Here is an 18372-nt window from a genome sequence, read left to right as displayed (position 1 = left end):
GCTGCCCCCGCGACCCGGCCCCGGATAAGCAGCAGAAAATGGATGGATGGATGGTTCAAAAGGACTAGGACACGGCCGCTTGAGAGTAGACCAGGGGTGTCCAAACCACCAGAGGGGTGTCCAAACCACCAGTGGTGTGTCCAAACCACCAGTGGTGTGTCCAAACCACCAGTGGTGTGTCCAAACCACCAGTGGTGTGTCCAAACAACCAGGGGGGTGCCCAAACCACGCCAAATGTGGCTCAATTTTCAAAGGATCACAGACCTCCGGCTGAATTGGCCTAAAGATCATAGGCAGTACATTTTACAGCAGATCTAAGTCTTGCATTGGCCTACCGACCTAAAATTAGCCTTATTATGAAGAGGTGCATAAGATTTAACTGAACATGTTGCAAAAAGGACATGAATCTCACAAGGAGATAGAGCTATCTTCATTATAGACTGTTGGTGTAAAATGAGGACATTTGTCCAGGAGCTTGTAGAAAACAGTTTTTATTACTGAGCGTTTTACACAACATGTATTTGGAAAACTGGCTGGTCTGAATATTCACATGCCAAATTTAAACCCTGTCTCTTAAATCTAAATTACTAATCAGATTCATCTGGAAGCTGCCTTGGGCACCTCCATCTCTTATCTGTAATCTTCCTTCTGGTTCTATTATTTTACAAAGGGCTGCAGCTTGAAAATAAGTTTTACATATACTACAAAGTCGTTTTCAAGTTGCCCAGGGAATTGGTGCATTGTTGGTGGACACGGCATGAACATTTTACAAAAAACAACCCGTCATTTAAATGTTTAGCAGCAAGACTTTTCCCAGGTCTCCACTGAAGTGAACGTAATGCAGCTGATGGTCTGCTCCGTGTGCACCTCTGGGTACAGCACAGGGGACAGTGACCAATTAGCCATTTTTCACATTATTAAACACCGAAATTAATTTGAATTATTGCCCAGCCCTAATCTAGTGTGATTTAAACATTGTGACCATGAAGAACAATGCATGGATAGAGATTTGTTTTAAATGATCATTTATAATCAAAGGTTTGAACAAAGAACATGTGCATGAATAAAGAGACATAAAGAGACTTTCGCTCTTAAAGGCAACTCCAGATTCCATTCACTCTATTCGCGTTTCTTACTTTCGGTTGTGGGATTTGGCAGTCTTCACTCCACAGGTGTTGTGATCTCCTCCAGGGCTCTGCTTCTGAAACATGGGCTCAAACCCTGCAAAGCCAGAATACAGTCACATCTAATGTACGGAAGTACTCATACTACTCATACTAATCAATACAAAACCTAACCTAACCTAAATGCTCATTTGAGCTGTAATCAATACAATAAAGGGTCTGAATGTAGTATGACCACATGGCAAAAAACATTTGACAAAATTACATTTTGCTCAGATTTTGCCAAATAGTCAATATCAATGACAGTCATAATAACTCAACCTTTAGAGTACAATTAAATACTATTGAACAAACCTCCTTTTAATGTATTTTTTTTTTTAAATAAATGAAAATGAACCCTCCTCCTTGAACCGACACCTTAACGTGGTGGAGGGGTTTGAGCGCCCGAATGATCCCGGGAGCTATGTTGTCGGGGGCTTCAAGCCCCTGGTAGGGTCTCCCAAGGCAAACAGGTCCTAGGTGACGGGTCAGACAAAGATCGGTTCAGAAGCCCCCTATGATGAGTAAAAGAACAAGGCCGTTTACGTCGCCCGGATGGGCGTCACCGGGGCCCCATCCTGGAGCCAGGCCTGGGATGGGTGCTCGATGGCGAGCGCCTGGTGGCCGGGTCTTACCCCACGGGGCCCGGCCGGGCACAGCCCGAAGGAGCGACGTGGGGCCGCCCTCCCGTGGGCCCACCACCCGCAGGAGGATCCATAAGGGGCCGGTGCAGAGAGATCTGGGCGGCAGTCGACAGCAGGGGCCTCGGCGACCAGATCTCCAGACACAGAGACTAACTCTGGGGACATGGAATGTCACCTCGCTGGGGGGGAAAGAGCCTGAGCTTGTGTGGGAGGTTGAGCGATACCGACTAGATATAGTCGGCCTCACCTACATGCACAGTTTGGGCTCTGGAACCCATCTCCTCGAGAGGGGCTGGACGCTCCACTTCTCTGGTGTTGCCCGCGGGGAGAGGCGGCGGGCTGGTGTGGGCTTGCTTATAGCCCCTCAGCTCAGCCGCCACGTGTTGGAGTTTACCCCAGTGAACGAGAGGGTCACGTCCCTCCGCCTTCGGGTGGGGGACAGGTCTCTCACTGTTGTGGCAACCTACGGGCCGAACAGCAGTGCAGAGTACCCGGCCTTCTTGGAGTCCTTGGGAGGAGTACTGAACAGTGCACCGACCGGGGACTCCGTTGTTCTACTGGGGGACTTCAACGCCCACGTGGGCAATGACAGTGACACCTGGGGAGGGGTGATCGGGAAGAACGGCTTCCCCGAACTGAACCCGAGCGGTGTACAGTTATTGGACTTCTGTGCTAGCCACGGTTTGTCCATAACGAACACCATGTTCAAGCACAAGGGTGTTCATCAGTGCACATGGCACCAGGACACCCTAGGCCGGAGGTCAATGATCGACTTTGTTGTCGTGTCATCTGACCTCCGGCCGCGTCTCTTGGACACTCGGGTGAAGAGAGGGGCAGAGTTGTCAACCGATCACCACCTGGTGGTGAGTTGGATCCGCTGGCGGAGGAGGAAGCCGGACAGACTTGGCAGACCCAAGCGCATTGTGAGGGTCTGTTGGGAACGCCTTGTGGAGCCCTCGTCAGTAGGGTTTTCAACTCGCACCTCCGGGAGAGCTTCTCCCATGTCCCGGGGGAGGTTGGGGACATTGAGTGCGAGTAGACCATGGTTCTCCGCCTCCATTGTTGATGCGGCTGCTCGAAGCTGTGGTCGCAAGGTCTCCGGTGCCTGTCGTGGCGGCAACCCCCGAACCCGGTGGTGGACACCGGAAGTAAGGGATGCCGTCAGACTGAAGAAGGCTTGTGGGTCTCCGGAGGTCATCGGCAGATATCGGCAGGCCAAGCGAGCCGCGGCTCGTGCTGTCGCAGAGGCAAAAACCCGGGCCTGGGAGGAGTTCGGGGAGGCCATGGAGGAGGACTATCGGTCAGCGCCAAAGAAATTCTGGCAAACCGTCCGGCGCCTCAGGAGGGGGAAGCAGTGTCTCACCAACACCGTTTACGGTGCGGGTGGAGGCCTGCTGACCTCGACTGGGGATGTCGTCGGACGGTGGAAGGAATACTTTGAGGATCTCCTTAATCCCTCAGTCACGTCTTCCGAAGAGGAAGTAGAGACCGGGTACTCAGAGGCTGGCTCATCCATCACCCAAGCCGAAGTCACTGAGGTTGTTCGCAAACTCCTCGGTGGCAGGGCTCCGGGGGTGGATGAGATCCGCCCTGAGTACCTAAAGTATCTGGATGTTGTAGGACGTGTCTTGGTTGACATGTCTCTGCAACATCGCGTGGCGGTCGGGGACCGTGCCTCTGGACTGGCAGACCGGGGTGGTGGTCCCTCTGTTTAAGAAGGGGGACCGGAGGGTGTGTTCCAACTACAGAGGGATCACACTCCTCAGCCTCCCGGGTAAGGTCTATTCCAAGGTACTGGAGAGGAGAATCCGACCGATAGTCGAACCTCGGATTCAGGAGGAGCAGAGTGGTTTTCGTCCCGGTCGTGGAACACTGGACCAGCTCTATACCCTCCATCGGGTGCTCGAGGGTTCATGGGAGTTTGCCCAACCAGTCCACATGTGCTTTGTGGATCTGGAGAAGGCTTTCGACCGTGTCCCTCTGGGTGTCCTTTGGGGGGGGCTCCGGGAGTACGGGGTCCGGGGCCCTTTGCTCAGGGCTGTCCGGTCCCTGTATGACCGGAGCAGGAGCTGTGTTCGCATTGCCGGCAGTAAGTCAGACCTGTTCCCAGTGCATGTTGGCCTCCGCCAGGGCTGCCCTTTGTCACCGGTTCTGTTCATAATTTTTATGGACAGAATTTCTAGGCGCTGTCAGGGGTCGGAGGGAGTCCGGTTTGGGGACCACAGGATTCCATCTCTGCTGTTTGCAGACGATGTTGTCCTGATGGCTCCATCAAACCCGGACCTGCAACATGCACTGGGACGGTTTGCTGCCAAGTGTGAAGCGGCTGGGATGAGAATCAGCACCTCCAAATCCGAGGCCATGGTTCTCGACCGGAAAAAGGTGGCTTGCCCTCTTCAGGTGGGTGGGGTGTCCTTGCCCCAAGTGGAGGAGTTCAAGTATCTCGGGGTCTTGTTCACGAGTGAGGGAAGGATGGAGCGTGAGATCGACAGGCGGATCAGCGCAGCGGCTGCAGTGATGCAGTCGCTGCATCGGACTGTTGTGGTAAAGAGGGAGCTGAGCCGAAAGGCAAAGCTCTGTATTTACCGGTCGGTCTACGTTCCTACCCTCACCTATGGTCATGAGCTTTGGGTAGTGACCGAAAGAACAAGATCGCGGATACAAGCGGTCGAAATGAGTTTCCTCCGCCGTGTGGCTGGGCGCTCCCTTAGAGATAAGGTGAGGAGCTCGGCCACACGGGGGGAGAGACTATGTCTCTCGGCTGGCCTGGGAACGCCTCGGGATCCCCCCGGAGGAGTTAGAGGAAGTGTCTGGGGAGAGGGAAGTCTGGGAGTCCCTGCTCAGACTGCTGCCCCCACGACCCGGCCCCGGATAAGCGGCAGAAAATGGATGGATGGATGGATGGATGGATGAAAATGAACCATTTCAAATTATTATGCACAAAATAATTACAGTTGTAAAGAACTGAAAATAGTAATTTTTCAAGTAGAAGCATTAGCAGGTCATATTTACTGGAATCAAAAGCTTTTTCAATCCAAACATCTGAACAGGTCCAGTTACATTTGAACATAGGAGCCCTTATATGACAGGAGCTTCATAATTCTTGCATCCACTGAACTTGTGAGTTTGTGGAGAGTTTCTGCTATAATTTCTTACAGGAAGTCAGAATATCCTCCCAGAGCTGCTGTTTGAATGTGACCTGCCTCCTGCCCTCAGAGATTTTTGCCTTGAGGAGGCTCCAAAGGTTCTCAATAGGTTTGAGGTCAAGGGAGGATGGGGGAGGTCAGGGGAGGAGATCCTCTTCTTTTATGTCCATAGCAGCCAATGATGCAGTGGTTTTCCAGCAGCATGAGATGGTGCACTGTCCTGCATGATTTTGTTACAGAAAGCACAGTTCTTCCATTTGTACGATGGAAGAAAGTGGTCGGTCAGAAAATCCAGTTAGAGGGTTAGAGAGGTCATTTTCACACCTTTAGGAACCCTAAAGGGGCCGACCAGCTCTCCCCACGATTTTGGTCGAAAACATGACTCCGCCCCCTCCTTGCTGACGTCATAGCCTTGTTGGGACATGGTGGCTGTCCACCAACCATGCACCACTCCATCCATCTGGACCATCTACGGCACTCATCAGTGAACAAGACTGTTTGAAAATGAGTCTTCATGTATTTCAGGGGCCACTGGAGCCATTTCTGCTTGTGAGCACTGGTTAAGGGCCAAATAGAAGGATTGTGCAGAACTACAAGCCTCTGGAGGATCTACACTATGATGTTCGTGGGACTCCAGAGGCACAAGCAGCTTCAAATACAGCTGCTGCTGTCTTAATCCGATTTGTTTGTCCGGAAGAGACCTCCCTCATTGTGATTTATTACCTCATTACCACAGGTAAACACATGTCTGAAGTTTGCCAATGACCATCTGGATGATCCAGAGGAGTCATGGGAGAAAGACATGTTCAGATGAGACCAAAATAGAACTTCTTGGTATAAACTCCACTCGTCATTTTTGGAGGAATAAGCAGGTCCTTTCCTGCACAGGGGACAGGACGACTGCACTGTGTTAAGGACAGAATGACTGTGGCCATGTGTTGTGAGACAAGGGTAACAACCTCCTTCCCTCAGTCAGAGCATTGAAGATGGGTCGTGGTTGGGTCTTCCAACATGACAATGACCTGAAGCACACAGCCAGGAGAACCAAGGAGTGGCTCTGTAAGAAGCATATCAAGGTTCTGGAGTGGCCCAGCCAGTCTCCAGACCTAAATCCAATAGAACGTTCTTTGGAGGGAGTTTAAATGTACGCATATGCACATATACACATGTACACATATGTACATATGATCACATATGATCCTCGGCAACAGCCCTGAAACCTGACAGATCTAGAGAAGCTCTGTGTGGAGGAGTGGCCAGAATCCTGCTGCAGTGTGTGCAAACCTGGCCAAAAACTACAGGAAACATTTGACCTCTGTAAACGTCTCTATTCTAATATTAGATCTCATGTGCGAAAAAAGGACATTTTTATTTACCAGTACAGTTCTCTGTGAATGTGACTGTAATAATAAACACAGCGTTTTGAAGCTTAAAGTAAAGAGAACACGACGTGTCCTCGGCAAAGTGCTTCTACTGTCCATGGACGTCTTCTTCTACAGTGTGTCAAATGCTTACGCTTCCTACTCGATGGCCCCCCGGTGGCCGTTTGCCAGTAGTAAAATCTATAAATTAGACGCACCGTTGTATTGGCAGCAGAGTTCAAAGCGTGGGAAAGAAGTAGCAGCTAAAAGTCCGAAAAGTACGGTACTTTCAATGAGTAGTCGTTGAAAAATGAGACGTGGTGCTTGTTTTGTCTGGTCCGGTCGAGATGTCCAGGGAGCCAGGGGGCAATGTGCATGCTCAAGCTTTATTTCAATAGGTTTTGTTGAAAGTTTTAAATATTTGTAGAACCAAGATTGCCTCTGCATTTACGATTCTCCATGTCAGCCACTTGATCGGTCAGGACGCAAATCCGGCTTGTTATTTCTGCCAAGTCAGCCTGCAAGGTAGATACTGTGTCTTTCAAATCAGACAGATCCCTAACCCTAGTTTGTAGATCTTGGATTTATTTTAAATCACGCGTCATATCCTGCAGTTCGATTAAAATGACTTGGTCCATCCCGCTCCTGGTCTCCCCAGAGCAGTGGCTGGTTCAGAGCCGGGACTCAGATTGCGGGCAGGCGGGGAGGCAGGGGCAGGCGGGGAGGCAGGGGCAGGCTGCCTCCCCACCCCTAGTTATCTTAGCTTGAGTGTTGCTAGCCTGGCTCTCGGTGGCACTGTTCTTGTTTGGTTTCTATGATATTTTCATGAATACGATGATGTATATAATACAATTTTAAACAAGTCTGCGTAATCCCTCGTTCGTTTAGGAGTGTTCCGTTGTAGAAAAAGCTTCCGTTGTAGAAAAAGCTTCCGTTGTAGGAAAATTTTCCGTTGTAGAAAAAGCGCCCGTTGTAGAAAAAGCATCCGTTGTAGAAAAAAGCTTCCGTTGTAGAAAAAGCGTCCGTTGTAGAAAAAGCGTCCGTTGTAGAAAAAGCGTCCGTTGTGGTCATCTGGACACCGTTGTAGAAAAACAAGGCATTTCTACCCTCAACCAAGAGTCATTCTCAATCTGTGGATCTAGTCTGAGAACTTTGATACTTCTCCTACTCTGAGTAAGCCCTGCCCACAGGGCGGAACCTCCATGTCCAGCATGTCCCGTTTTTGTTTATGATTACGCAGTGAGTTTCAACATTTGAAAGAGGAGTTAAGAAGGCCATTTTTGTTAAAAATCAAATCCCTTTTCAAACAGAAGAGGAGGTTTAAGGTTCAATCTTCCAGCAGTGCACAGCAGAATTCTGAAGCCATGGGGCGGTATCACCTGGCAATTCTGATGCTAATCAGATACTCAGTGAGTGGGGTAATTGAGGGAGTTTCAGCCAGGTAACAATAGGATTGCTATGGCCCATTACAGGGCTGTTAGGGTAAACAAAGATCATGGGTTTCAGGTCAAACAGGACAGGATATAAGAGGTTCCACCCGGGCGGCAGTAGCTCTGTGGTAGAGTGCTCGTCTTCTGATCCGCTCTCTCTTAGAGCGGTCAGATCCGCTGACGGCGGTGCGATCGCAGCTGCCTCAGGTGAATACTGACTTTGTGTCCTTGGGCAAGACACTTAACAAACCTCTGGTGTGTTATTGTGTGTGTGAACGAGTGCCTTGACGGTAGAAAAGTGCTGTATAAATGTGGCAATTTTCCATTTTTCTACTCCTATTCAGAGTAGGATGGATTGTTGTTCAGCCGTAGGCCGTTAGAGACCTATCCCTGGCCCAAAGGCGACCGTCTCTTTCACTGGGGTGAAACTCCAACACATGGCGGCTGAGCTGTGGGTCTATGAGCAAGCTCGCCACCTCTCACCGTGGGCAATACCAGAGAAGTGTAGAGTCCAGCCACTCTTGACAGTGGTTCGAGAACCTGAGTCTGTCGAGGTGAGGCCCTCCACAGCCTCCACAGGGCTGTGTACTTTCTCCCCTGCTCTTCTCCCTGTACACAAACTGCTGCACCTCCAGCCACGACGTAAAATTGATCAAGTTTGCGGACGACACCACCCTCATCGGGGCTCATCTCGGATGGGGATGAGTCTGTCTACAGGAGGTGGACCTGCTGGTGTCCTGGTGCAGCAGTAACAACCTGGAGTTCAACTCCCAGAAGACAGTGGAGATGATCGTGGACTTCAGGACTTCAGCCCCAGTGACAGCCCCAGTGACAGCCCCAGTGACAGCCCCAATGACAGCCCCAATGACAGCCCCAATGACAGCCCCAGTGACAGCCCCAGTGACAGCCCCAGCCCCAGTGACAGCCCCAGTGACAGCCCCAGTGACAGCCCCAGTGACAGCCCCAGTGACAGCCCCAGTGACAGCCCCAGTGACAGTCCCAGTGACAGCCCCAGTGACAGCCCCAGTGACAGCCCCAGTGACAGTCCCAGTGACAGTCCCAGTGACAGTCCCAGTGACAGCCCCAGTCACAGCCCCAGTCACAGCCCCAGTCACAGCCCCAGTGACAGCCCCAGTGACAGCCCCAGTGACAGCCCCAGTGACAGCCCCAGTGACAGCCCCAGTCACAGCCCCAGTCACAGCCCCAGTCACAGCCCCAGTGACAGCCCCCCGCTGGTGATCGGCTGCAGACTACCATCTCTGTAAAACCTGTACGTCTCCAGGGCTTTGGGACAATCAGGTCGAATTACAGCAGACACTTCTCACACTGGTCATTGTCTATTTGAGCCACTCCCCTCAGGCAGGAGGCCACTCACCTCAGGCAGGAGGCTACGGTCCATCCGGAACAGAACCTCCCACCACAAGAACAGTTTCTTTCCCTCTGCTGTTGGACTCATGAACACTTCTTAAACACTGTCACTTAGCATAATTTAATCACCCACTGCACTACAAACTGAACGTTAATTCAACTGTAAATGTGTGTACATAGTAAGCCTTTTTCATTCTTAGTTTTTATATTATAGCCTATTTTTATCCCATAGCAGATTTAAAAATGGTTTCTTTTTTTACTTATATAGGTTGTTTTATCATTGTTCATTGTTTTATGTTGCACCGAATCACCAAAGCAAGTTCTTATGTTTGTGAATTATGTACATTGACAAGCTCGGGTGCCTTCCCTGCCAGCAAGGTGACGTTCCATGTCCCCAGTGATAGAGACCATGTGCATAGCTTTGTTCGCATAGGCACCTGCCCCTGACCACTGCCCAAAACACCTTGCACCAGAGGGTAGAGCTCAAAGAACTGTAATTTTTGAGACCATTTACTTGCTGTATTTGTTTTTGTTCATTACTTAATTTTTGTGTTTTCCCCTCATGTTACAGTTACAAGAAGGCTCTTGCACCAGTGCTAATGCACTTTTGTGCTCGGGCCCCAAAAAGAAAATACAAATTTGTCAAACAACATAATCCAATGTTAGTAATGTAAAAGAGAAGACAAGCACACTGTACCTATGCTAGGAGGCAGCTTGAAGTGTGAGGTAGGCCTGGAGTGTTCAGGGGCCGGGGGACGTGCAGGGGCCGGGGAGCGTGCAGGGGGGTGGCACCTCTGCGCTCCCACACTGCACAGCATGTCCAGCATGATCTTTCTGTTGGCACCTGTCACTCATGCACAAGCGGCACAGCAGAGGCAGAGCACAGGCTGGGTTAGTACAGGGCATGCACATGTTAGCATGCACATGTTAGCATTGATACAGTAGCATTTCATTTCACACCAGGAAATACAGAGGTAGAAAACAAGAGGTAGAAAGTAACCAAGTACTTAAGTAAAAGTACTGTACATGTACTGTAAATGTTTTGGAATCTACAATTTACTTAAAAGGACAAATTACATCACAGCATTTTGAATTTCAATGACGAGAAATTATATTTTCTCCTGTAAGAACATAAATTCTTTACAATGTTACAATGCACATCAGCTGCTGAGGATGTTTTAGATTTTTATAAAGATAAATCTGCTTCTCTTTGAGCTTATGAACTTGTCCCAGAGGCTTATTGACAAAATGATAAGACTAATGTTGATTTTCTTTGGGAAAAGGAGATTTTGTCTGATGGGTTGTGTTCTTCCCAGGATGTTTTTATTCAGTGACTCTGGTGGAGGCATTGCAGCTTCTGCTCTGGAGCGCATGGTGCACGAGCTGCAGATCTGCTGCTTCTGCTCTGGAGCGCACGGTGCATGAGCTGCAGATCTGCTGAGGAAAGAGTGAAACTCACAGTGTAGCACCTAATTGACTTTCATTGCAGTTTCCACTATCGGGAAAAAAGTCTCACTGTAAATCAGAGAAAACTTTCAAAAAAAATGTTTAGTTGTGATGAGCAGGCTGCTGTGAAAAGTGTGGGGGGGGGCAACTGAGTCCTTTTCAGAAGTGAGAGGGACGTGTCCCATGCACGGCTCACATCTGCACATACAGTATGTGGGCTTTGTTTGTTTAAAACACACATGTTTATGATGTACAAGACCTCAACATCAAGGGCTCATATCAAATAAAGGTCCCATCTCAAAGAAAACACACGCTCTCATTGAGACTACGTCACGGGGTGGGCGGGGGACACGCTCTCACTGAGACTACGTCACGGGGTGGGCGGGGGACACACGCTCTCACTGAGACTACGTCACGGGGTGGGCGGGGGACACACGCTCTCACTGAGACTACGTCACGGGGTGGGCGGGGGACACACACGCTCTCACTGAGATTACGTCACGGGGTGGGCGGGGGACACACGCTCTCACTGAGACTACGTCACGGGGTGGGCGGGGGACACACGCTCTCACTGAGACTACGTCACGGGGTGGGCGGGGGACACACGCTCTCACTGAGACTACGTCACGGGGTGGGCGGGGGACACACGCTCTCACTGAGACTACGTCACGGGGTGGGCGGGGGACACACGCTCTCACTGAGACTACGTCACGGGGTGGGCGGGGGACACACGCTCTCACTGAGACTACGTCACAGGGTGGGCGAGGGAGGCGGATTGTTCTTCGTCAGGGTGGGGGCGAATCTCAAACCAAGCAGTTTGCATTTCTGGTTTGTGGGCGGGTCCAAGGTATGGGTGATATTTCATAACTATTATGTTATGGGTGTTGCCCAACACTTATTATTATCAAATATACCCTTAGGCTAGACTATGAAACAGGAAAAATAGTATGATAGGGGATCTTTCAAAATAAAACGTAGTCAATGGACTGGTTTATTTAATTATGTTTTAACAAAATGTAAAATCATGTGTTGTAGTAATGTCTGAGTACCTGAAAAAAGGCATATGTGCATATGTGTATATGTGTACATGTGCATATGTGCATATGTGTATATGTGTACATGTGCATATGTGCATATGTGTACATGTGCATATGTGTACATGTGCATAATGTGTACATGTGCATAATGTGTACATGTGCATTATGTGTACATGTGCATATGTGTACATGTGCATATGTGTACATGTGCATAATGTGTACATGTGCATATGTGTACATGTGCATAATGTGTACATGTGCATATGTGTACATGTGCATAATGTGTACATGTGCATATGTGCATATGTGTACATGTGTACATGTGCATATGTGTATTATGTGCATATGTGCATATGTGTATATGTGTATATGTGCATATGTGTATATGTGTATATGTGTATATGTGCATGTGTGTACGTGTGCACGTGTGTACGTGTGTACATGTGCATATGTGTATATGTGTATATGTGCATATGTGTATATGTGCATATGTGTACATGTGTACATGTGCATATGTGTACATGTGTACATGTGCATATGTGTATATGTGTACATGTGCATATGTGTATATGTGTATATGAGCACGTGTGTACGTGTGTACGTGTGTACATGTGCATATGTGTATATGTGTATATGTGTGTTTATATTCATGTGTATTGATTACGCTCAGCAGATGCCCAAAGGTTTGGAGGCCTCACCTTTGCTGGAGCGAGCAGCCAGGAGCCCAGGGGTCTCTCCCAGGTCATTGTGGCTCCGCACATCAGCTCCGAACACGATGAGAGCTTTGATCAGGTCCATATGGTCCATCTGCTCAGGGTACACATGTAGTCTGCTCAGGATGAACATGTAGTCTGCTCAGGATGAACATGTAGTCTGCTCAGGATGAACATGTAGTCTGCTCAGGATGAACATGTAGTCTGCTCAGGATGAACATGTAGTCTGCTCAGGATGAACATGTAGTCTGCTCAGGATACACATGTAGTCTGCTCAGGATGAACATGTAGTCTGCTCAGGATGAACATGTAGTCTGCTCAGGATGAACATGTAGTCTGCTCAGGATACACATGTAGTCTGCTCAGGATGCACATGTAGTCTGCTCAGGATGCACATGTAGTCTGAGTGTGTCCCTGTGTGTGAGAGTGTGTCCCTGTGTGTGAGAGTGTGTCTCTGTGTGTGCGAGTGTGTCTCTGTGTGTGCGAGTGTCCCTGTGTGTGAGAGTGTGTCTCTGTGTGTGCGAGTGTGTCTCTGTCTGTGCTCAGAGGGGCCCAGGTACCTTCATGGCTAAATGCAAGGCTGTGTCTCCGTTCTGGCCCTTCAGGTTTGGGTTGGCCCCATGAGTGAGTAGGACCATGGACGCCTCAAATCGCCCTCTCTTGGTCAGAATGTGCAGTGGGCTCTCTCCAGTTTGACTGAGGTAGTTCACAGCACTGCCACTGTCCAGCAGCAGACGGCACACCTGCCACAGACAAACCACAGTGATCATAGTGGAAGACCAGAACCCAAGGGCCAGGGACTCCAAGGGCCAGGGGACTCCAGGGGCCAGGGGACTCCATGGGCCAGGGGACTCCATGGGCCAGGGGACTCCATGGGCCAGGGGACTCCATGGACCAGGGGACTCCATGGGCCAGGGGACTCCAAGGGCCAGGGGACTGGCCCTTTCATGTTTCCCGGCTCTCTAAAACAAGTAGCATGCTGGTGCATGAAAGAGTGTGTGTGAGAGTGAATGCAGGACAACACAATACACAATCTGACATGTTTATAACATGTATTTCATGTATGTTCATTAACATTCACTGTTCTGACAAAACTAACAAACCTCCTGCTCCACTCCCTGCTCCACTCCCTGCTCCACTCCCTGCTCCACTCCCTGCTCCACTCCCTGCTCCACTCCCTGCTCCACTCCCTGCTCCACTCCCTGCTCCACTCCCTGCTCCACTCCCTGCTCCACTCCCTGCTACACTCCCTGCTACACTCCCTGCTACACTCCCTGCTACACTCCCTGCTACACTCCCTGCTACACTCCCTGCTACACTCCTTGCTACACTCCTTGCTACACTCCTTGCTACACTCCTTGCTACACTCCTACTAGGACAGAGGGAGAGGTCAGAGGGGGAGGTCAGAGGGAGAGGTCAAAGGGAGAGTTCAAAGGGAGAGGTCAGAGGGAGAGGTCAGAGGGGGAGGTCAGAGGGAGAGGTCAGAGGGAGAGTTCAAAGGGAGAGGTCAGAGGGAGAGGTCAGATGGCGGTGGTGGCGGCCCTTTGAACCTCTGACTTGTGTCCGTCAATGGATGAAAATTGCTACGTATACTTCAAATGCTCAATAATACAATAAAACAGGCATTTGCACGATTGCATTGATATTGAGTAAGTCAGACAATTTTTTTTTAATGGGTAATAGAAAAAGCAGTGGTGGGGTCAGTAAGGCCTTCTCTGCTGGTCTAAACATAATCAGAATAATTATGAATATAATTTTAAAATATATATATTTTCCAACAAATATGTATTAAATGATTCCCCACCCTCCTTGAACCGACAACTTAACGTGGTGGAGGGGTTTGAGTGCCCGAATGATCCCGGGAGCTATGTTGTCAGGGGCTTCAAGCCCCTGGTAGGGTCTCCCAAGGCAAACAGGTCCTAGGTGACGGATCAGACAAAGATCGGTTCAGAAGCCTCTTATGATGACGACAAAAGCAAGGCCGTTTACGTCGCCCGGATCGGCGTCACCGGACACTCCACATCTCTGGTGTTGCCCGCGGGGAGAGGCGGCGGGCTGGTGTGGGCTTGCTTATAGCCCCTTAGTTCCGGTGACGTCATTTCCGGTGAGTGTGTCGCGTTTTCAGAGCTGTTCGTTCTTAGAGCCTTTTACCGATTAATCCACGAATTATACACATTATTTACACATCATATACACAAAAGTGAGCGTTTGATTTCTCCGCAAACAATCCGGAGCCTCAAGCCGCTCGCTTTTCAGTATTTCGTGGATTAAAAGCCCTCCTCACTCTCTAGCTCCAGCCTGAACTAGCCTAGCGTAGCCTAGCCTCTAGCGTCATGGCTGGATCTACCGTTACCTGTTTGAGCTGTCATATGTCGAGTCAGAACCCTGGCTCCTTCTCTGATGATAGGTGCGTGAAGTGCAGTGTAGTGGTAGTTTTGGAGGCCAGGGTTACGGAGTTAGAAGCGCGGATCTGCTGTTTAGAGGAGCTAAAGTCCAGTTATAGTTCGGTTTTAGCGCGAGGGCTACCGGACCGCGCTGCGGGGCGTAGCATTAGCATTAGCAGTAGCAGTAAGGCCGAGCTCAGCCCCTCAGCGTCTCCCGTGCAGCCGGGACAAGACCAGGAACAGACTAGGGACCAATTTGTGACAGTTCAGAGGGGACGAGGCACTAAACGCCGAACCTTAGAGCGCCGTGAGCTTCACGTCTATAATAGGTTTTCTCCCCTCAGCGATCACACGCCCGCTGAACACACTAGAGAAACTCTTGTAATCGGGAGTTCTATTGTTAGAGAAGTGAAGCTGCCAGCTGCTAGTGTTAGGTGTTACCCGGGGGCCAGAATGGGTGACATCGAAGGAAACCTTAGGATCTTAAAGCAGAGTAGGACCCGTTTCCGGCGAGTCGTGATTCACGCAGGCGGTAACGACGCCCGTCGGAGACAATCAGAGGTGCTCAAAGTTCAAGTAGCCGCGGTGTGTGACCTAGCGAAGTCGATGTCAGACACTGTAATATTTTCAGGTCCCCTGCCAAATCGGATCAATGCTGAATTGTACAGCCGTCTTTCAGCATTCAACAGCTGGTTATCTAGATGGTGCCCTCAAAACAACGTAGTCTTTATTGATAACTTTTTTTTTGGGGAAAGCCCGGGCTCATACGCAGGGATGGCATCCATCCGACTTCGGAGGGTACATCCCTATTAGTTCGGAATTTGACCGATAGTCTTAGTCGTGTTAAGTGACCATCTAGGGATGAGCCCCGGGCGCAGAGCAGCAGTTTAAGACGCTCCTCTGTCGCTGAACTCTCGCCCGTTCTGTCACATGTGAAGTGTTCAGATTCAAGACAGCTAGAGACTGTGTGTGTCCCTCGTGTCCCTCGTGTTCCTCGTACAAATAATGCCAAAAAGTCACATCTCATAAAAATATTTCAGGCGTCAGACCAAATAACTTAAGGAAAATAACAATCACAAATGACACAAATAAACAAATGAATAAACACTTAAAATGTGGACTGCTAAACATTAGAGCAATTTCCTCCAAATCGCTCTTATTTAATGAATTAATTAGTGACTATAACATAGATCTTCTAGCTCTAACTGAAACGTGGCTTCAACAAGACGACTACGTCAGACTAAATGAGTCCACCCCACCCACCCATGTTAACCCCACCCACCCATGTTAACCCCACCCACCCATGTTAACTTTCAGACCGCCAGGAGCACAGGCCGAGGTGGTGGTGTGGCAGTGATCTCCCACTCAAGCCGACTTATGAGCCCTAAAACTAACAATGCATTTCACTCATTTGAAAGCCTTATGCTGTCGATCACATGTCCAAATATGAAAAACCAAAAAGGAGTTTTGTTCATAGTTATCTACCGACCTCCTGGTCCCTACTCAGAGTTTTTAACAGAGTTTTCTGACTTTATATCAAACTTAGTGTTAGCCTGGGATAAAATAGTTATAGCTGGAGACTTTAATATCCACGTGAACATGAGTGATGACGCTCTCTGTAATGCCTTCAGCGCCTTGTTAGACAGCATTGGTTTCACTCAGAATGTAAATAAACCGACTCACACTCATAAGAACACTCTGGATCTTGTCCTAACGTATGGAACAGAGATTAGTGACCTCATTGTCCTCCCTCAAAACCCTATATTGTCAGATCATTTCCTAATTACCTTTCAGTTTATTCTTACAGATCATCCAGTCCCACAAAATAAAGTTATAATGAAAAGGACAATATCTGAAAAATCTATCTCAAAATTCAAAGAAATAATAGAGCCAATATTCAGTGACATGTCATGTGATCGTGTCATGTGATCCTGTCATGTGATCATGTCATGTGATCATGTTATGTGATCATGTCATGTGATCATGTTATGTGATCATGTCATGTGATTCTGCTGAGAACAGTTTTAGTCCCAGTATAAGTGATCAATTTGCCGACTTGACCATGAATTCTCTGAAGTCTGCTCTTGACGTTGTAGCGCCGTTAAAACAGGAGGTCATTAGGCCAAAGCGCGCCTCCCCATGGTACAACCAAGAACTGCGTTCACATAAACAAAGAGTTAGAAAGTTAGAGGGATTATTTTGTCGCTCTCACACAGAAGAATCCCTAAAAGCATGGAAAAGTTGCCTGCTGTCATATAAGCAGGCTCTGCGTAAGGCTCTCAGCTCTGATGATTTCCTCCTATTTTTTAACAATAAAATAAAAACAATCAGAGATAAATTAGATGAAATTACCCCCGCTATTAGCCCTGAACTAGCCCAAGCTGTAAATCTAACGTCCCATATAAATCCACCTGTAAACTTAGAAAGGTTCACAGCTGTTGATCAAGAGAGATAACTTCAGCCATTATGTCCTCTAAAAGCTCAACTTGTGTCCTAGACCCCATTCCAAGCAGACTCCTGAAAGACATTCTCCCCCTAATTATAGACCCTGTTCTTAATATAATAAATACTACATACGAAAGTGGCTATGTTCCACATCCTTCAAACATGCAGTCATTAAACCTCTTCTGAAAAAGCCTAATCTAGATCCCGACCTATTGGTAAACTACAGACCTATTTCAAATCTTCCCTTCGTCTCTAAAATCCTTGAAAAAGTTGTAGTAAAACAGCTTTGTCGCCACCTGCAGGACAATAACTTATTTGAAGTTTTCCAGTCAGGGTTCAGAGCCCACCACAGCGGGGTTCAGAGCCCACCACAGCACTGAAACTGCACTAGTTAAAGTCAGAAATGATTTGTTATTAGCCGCTGACGATGGACTGGTCTCAATCCTGGTTCTGTTGGACCTCAGCGCAGCGTTTGACACCATTGACCACAACATTCTACAGCAGAGGTTAGAATGTGATGTAGGTGTCAGAGGCCCCGCCCTCAGAGGCTCCGCCCTCAGCTGGTTTAAATCCTATTTATCTGATAGGTACCAATTTGTTAATGTAAATCAGAGCTCCTCACCAAGCTCTAAAGTAATTTACGGTGTGCCACAAGGTTCGGTACTCGGTCCAATTCTGTTTACTCTTTATATGCTGCCATTAGGCAACATTATCAGAAAGCATGGCTATAACTTCCACTGCTATGCAGACGACACTCAGCTGTATTTATCAATGAAACCTGATCAGAGCGATCAAGTAGACAGACTTAGTACTTGTGTGAAGGAGATAAAAACCTGGATGACACTAAACTACCTGCTTCTTAACCCTGAAAAAACCGAGGTCATTGTGCTTGGCCCTAAGCATCTACGAGACAGATGTCATAGTAGAGCAGATAGTCACGCTGGACAATGTCAGTGAAGCCTCCAGTTCTACTGTAAGAAACCTTGGAGTCTTATTTGACCAGGAGCTCTCATTTAAAGCTCATATAAATCAAGCTTGTAAAACAGCCTATTTCCATTTGCGCAACAAGAGCCAAAATCAGAAGAATCCTGCCTAAAAGTGATGCCGAAAAACTTATCCATGCATTTGTAACAACTAGATTAGACAACTGTAACTCCTGCTCGCAGCATGTCCTAAAAGCTCCATAAAAAGCTTTCAACTGGTTCAAAATGCAGCAGCAAGATTACTAACAGGAA

General features: G+C 48.6%; 1 protein-coding gene across 3 annotated transcripts in view; it reads right to left on the bottom strand.

Annotated features, from left to right (window-relative positions):
- pla2g6 (phospholipase A2, group VI (cytosolic, calcium-independent)) overlaps window positions 1-18372 on the bottom strand; it is an 83079-nt gene that overhangs the window by 43968 nt on the left and 20739 nt on the right. For 2 of the 3 annotated variants that reach the window (XM_072464035.1, XM_072464036.1), the window contains exons 7-10: window positions 12869-13051; window positions 12294-12402; window positions 9810-9956; window positions 1137-1221 (exon numbers count right to left, since the gene is read on the bottom strand). In XM_072464035.1, coding sequence (XP_072320136.1) covers window positions 1137-1221; window positions 9810-9956; window positions 12294-12402; window positions 12869-13051 — 524 coding nt within the window. The remainder of the gene's footprint in view (window positions 1-1136; window positions 1222-9809; window positions 9957-12293; window positions 12403-12868; window positions 13052-18372) is intronic. The other variant, XM_072464037.1, reaches the window with a different exon arrangement.

Source organism: Eucyclogobius newberryi, unplaced genomic scaffold (assembly GCF_026437365.1).
Source record: "Eucyclogobius newberryi isolate DKJ021-1_F unplaced genomic scaffold, fEucNew1.0.hap1 SCAF_4, whole genome shotgun sequence".
Taxonomy (NCBI): Eukaryota; Metazoa; Chordata; class Actinopteri; order Gobiiformes; family Gobiidae; genus Eucyclogobius; species Eucyclogobius newberryi.
This window is presented reverse-complemented; position numbering and strand designations above follow the sequence as displayed.